Raw genomic sequence first — 2567 nt, 5'->3', positions numbered from 1 at the left:
CATCGCATAAGCATTACATGGCATAAGCATCGCATACACATTTCATCGCGTAAGTGTTTTCACTTAATTATTTCGCATAAGCAATTTGAAGACATTATACTCAAAGAAGAAAGACGTAAAGATCAATTCGCTCATCCAACACTTTCTCAAGAGTTCTTCTCTCATAGATGAAAAAACAGAGGTAACGATGGATTATCAAGAAAACATTTTTTGTTCTTTATCTTTTCGGTCAGAATCATTTCCAAAGAAGACGCTCATTCATGAATAACATGTATTCTCACCAACAATGGAGTTAGAGAAATAGAAGACATGAAATAGGAATCACATCAAAAAAGTTTCGCATGATTGATTCACAATACTTCTTATATTTCGAGGATTAGTACTTCTTATACTTCTTCAAGGATACTTCATACTTCTTATACTTCTTCGAGGATACTTCATACTTCGCATAATACAAGAAATGATACTTCTCAAAGCTTCAGAACTTCACAAAAGAATAGAGGCAAGTACGTACTTTTCAAGTCCAGTATTCTTTCGCTCGTTCCTTCAACAACAAAGATCAAAGACTACTCCAACATCATGCATCTCACACCAGCGACTACAACAAAGTGGATTTTTCCTTGAAGATCACTCTTCATGCGATATTCAAGAAAAAAGAGGAAAAATGTAGGGGCAAAGTATCGCATAGGTCATCAAGTGTGCGAGATTCATATAAGGATGTGCGATAATGTCGCACGGTGATCCCGAAAATAAAGAAAACATGAGCTGTCATCCACTATGTAAATATCTATATAAAGAGAAAGGCAGGAGAGAGAAAGAGAGGATACACTTTTAGAAAAGAGACTCACTTTAGGAAAGAGACACACTTTATAAAAGGACACATTATGTAGAGAGAGAAAGTAGAATTATTATTAGTATTATCTCCTTCTTCTTCCTCCATAAAAAACTAGAGCTCCAAATACTCATTAATGGAGTCTCAATTGTAATCCATATGTAATTTCTTCAATCATAGTGAAACCTAACCCCGTGGATGTAGATCATATTAATCGAACCACGTAAATTTTTGTGTACTAATTTATATTTTCATTATCTTTATCTTTATTTTCATATCAAATAAGTTTAGATTTAGAAATCATAATAATGATAGTACAAGGGGTGTGCTGTAGGATTTCCTACGACTACAGTCACGGCTAAATTGGAAAGTATCTACAAAATGAGAAACCCTGTATTATCTACATGTTAAGCGGAATGAACAGTAATTAATCATTTAGTAAAAAATATGCAATTTTAAAGGGTGACATGAATGCTGACATTTATGTTACCTACCAGTGATATTGACTTATAAATACCTCTGTATTTTCATATAATTTTCACACACTGTTTTCACTGTATCTGTTTTTCTTAATTAAAAGAACGAAAGAGAGAGAGAGGGTAGTAGAATTGAGAGGACTAATGTCAGCAACACCCGAACTTTCAGAAGAATTCTTCGAAATCGAAGAAGTGAGAAGAAAAAGGGTTCGCAAGGTAATTTCTTTTCATTTCGTTTAAAAATTTATTAACAAATCATGATGACATTTTTTTTTTCATGTTTAGGGACGTATTGAGTATCTGATTAAATGGCGTGATTGGCCTGAGAGGTCAAATACGTGGGAGCCCCTGGAGAATGTTCAGGAATTTGTTGATGAATTTGAAGAAAGGTTTCAAACATTGAACCTCTTTAGATTATGTATTGTAGGAATTAATTTGTTATTTTATATTTTAACTTGTAATATAGTATTGACTTGTTCTTGTTTGATTGTTTGTTTGTTTTTCGCATTTAAAGCTTACTAACGAGAAAGCGTAAGAGGAAGCGGAAGGGTACAGTTCGTCGTAGAAGTGCAAGTAAATCATTATCATCGGTTGATGATATAAAGACTTCTGATCACATGGTAGAAGGTGAGCATAGAGTTGGGCTTTCAGAAGATTTTGATGAAAGTATTCAGAGTACAAATCGTTTGAAAGGGGCTAAAAGGAGAAAATCTGGAAAAGTCGAAAGGTTTTGTAATAAACCAACTATATTAGACGATGCTCAAAGTGGAGACAAGTCTGACGCTGATCATGAGGTGGAGCCGGAAGGTGAAGGACCAACAGGGAATGCTAGATAATCTGCATAAGGTGGAAAGGTTGTCTAACCCATGTACTTTATGTTGGAGTATGTGGCTCGATAAACACCACATATGTATAGCTAGGATAATCCCACATGAAATAATAGGAGTACATGTGGCGCTTAATAAGTTTTGGCATTTCCTTACATAGCACCGAGGCTTTTTAGATTAAAACCCCACACCTGCTGCAACAGGTGGTCAAGTGGGGACAGTATCGGTGCTATGTGGTCGGGCCCAGAAGTAGGGTCCGGCGGTCCGTGAAGATCCTAACAACTGGTATCAGAGCGTATGGTTGGGGCTACTGTCCGGACGGAGAAGTGGTTGTGTATGTCACCCGGTTCAGGGCGCAAGTGGAGTCAGACTCAAGGTGGAGCAGGCAAGGCCCAAAATAGAGTTGGCGCTCAAGGTGGAGTTAGTGCTAGC

At 36.7% G+C, this 2567-nt stretch overlaps 1 protein-coding gene across 1 annotated transcript; it reads left to right on the top strand.

Annotated features, from left to right (window-relative positions):
- The first annotated feature begins 1452 nt into the window (after positions 1–1452).
- Positions 1453–2144, top strand: LOC113273061 (chromobox protein homolog 7-like). Its single transcript, XM_026522832.1, has 3 exons — positions 1453–1524; positions 1594–1697; positions 1823–2144. The coding sequence occupies exons 1-3, from the start codon at positions 1453–1455 to the stop codon at positions 2142–2144; spliced, it is 498 nt and encodes a 165-aa protein (XP_026378617.1).
- Positions 2145–2567: the final 423 nt, after the last annotated feature.

The sequence above is a fragment of the Papaver somniferum genome, chromosome 1, assembly GCF_003573695.1.
Source record: "Papaver somniferum cultivar HN1 chromosome 1, ASM357369v1, whole genome shotgun sequence".
NCBI lineage: Eukaryota > Viridiplantae > Streptophyta > Magnoliopsida > Ranunculales > Papaveraceae > Papaver > Papaver somniferum.
This window is presented reverse-complemented; position numbering and strand designations above follow the sequence as displayed.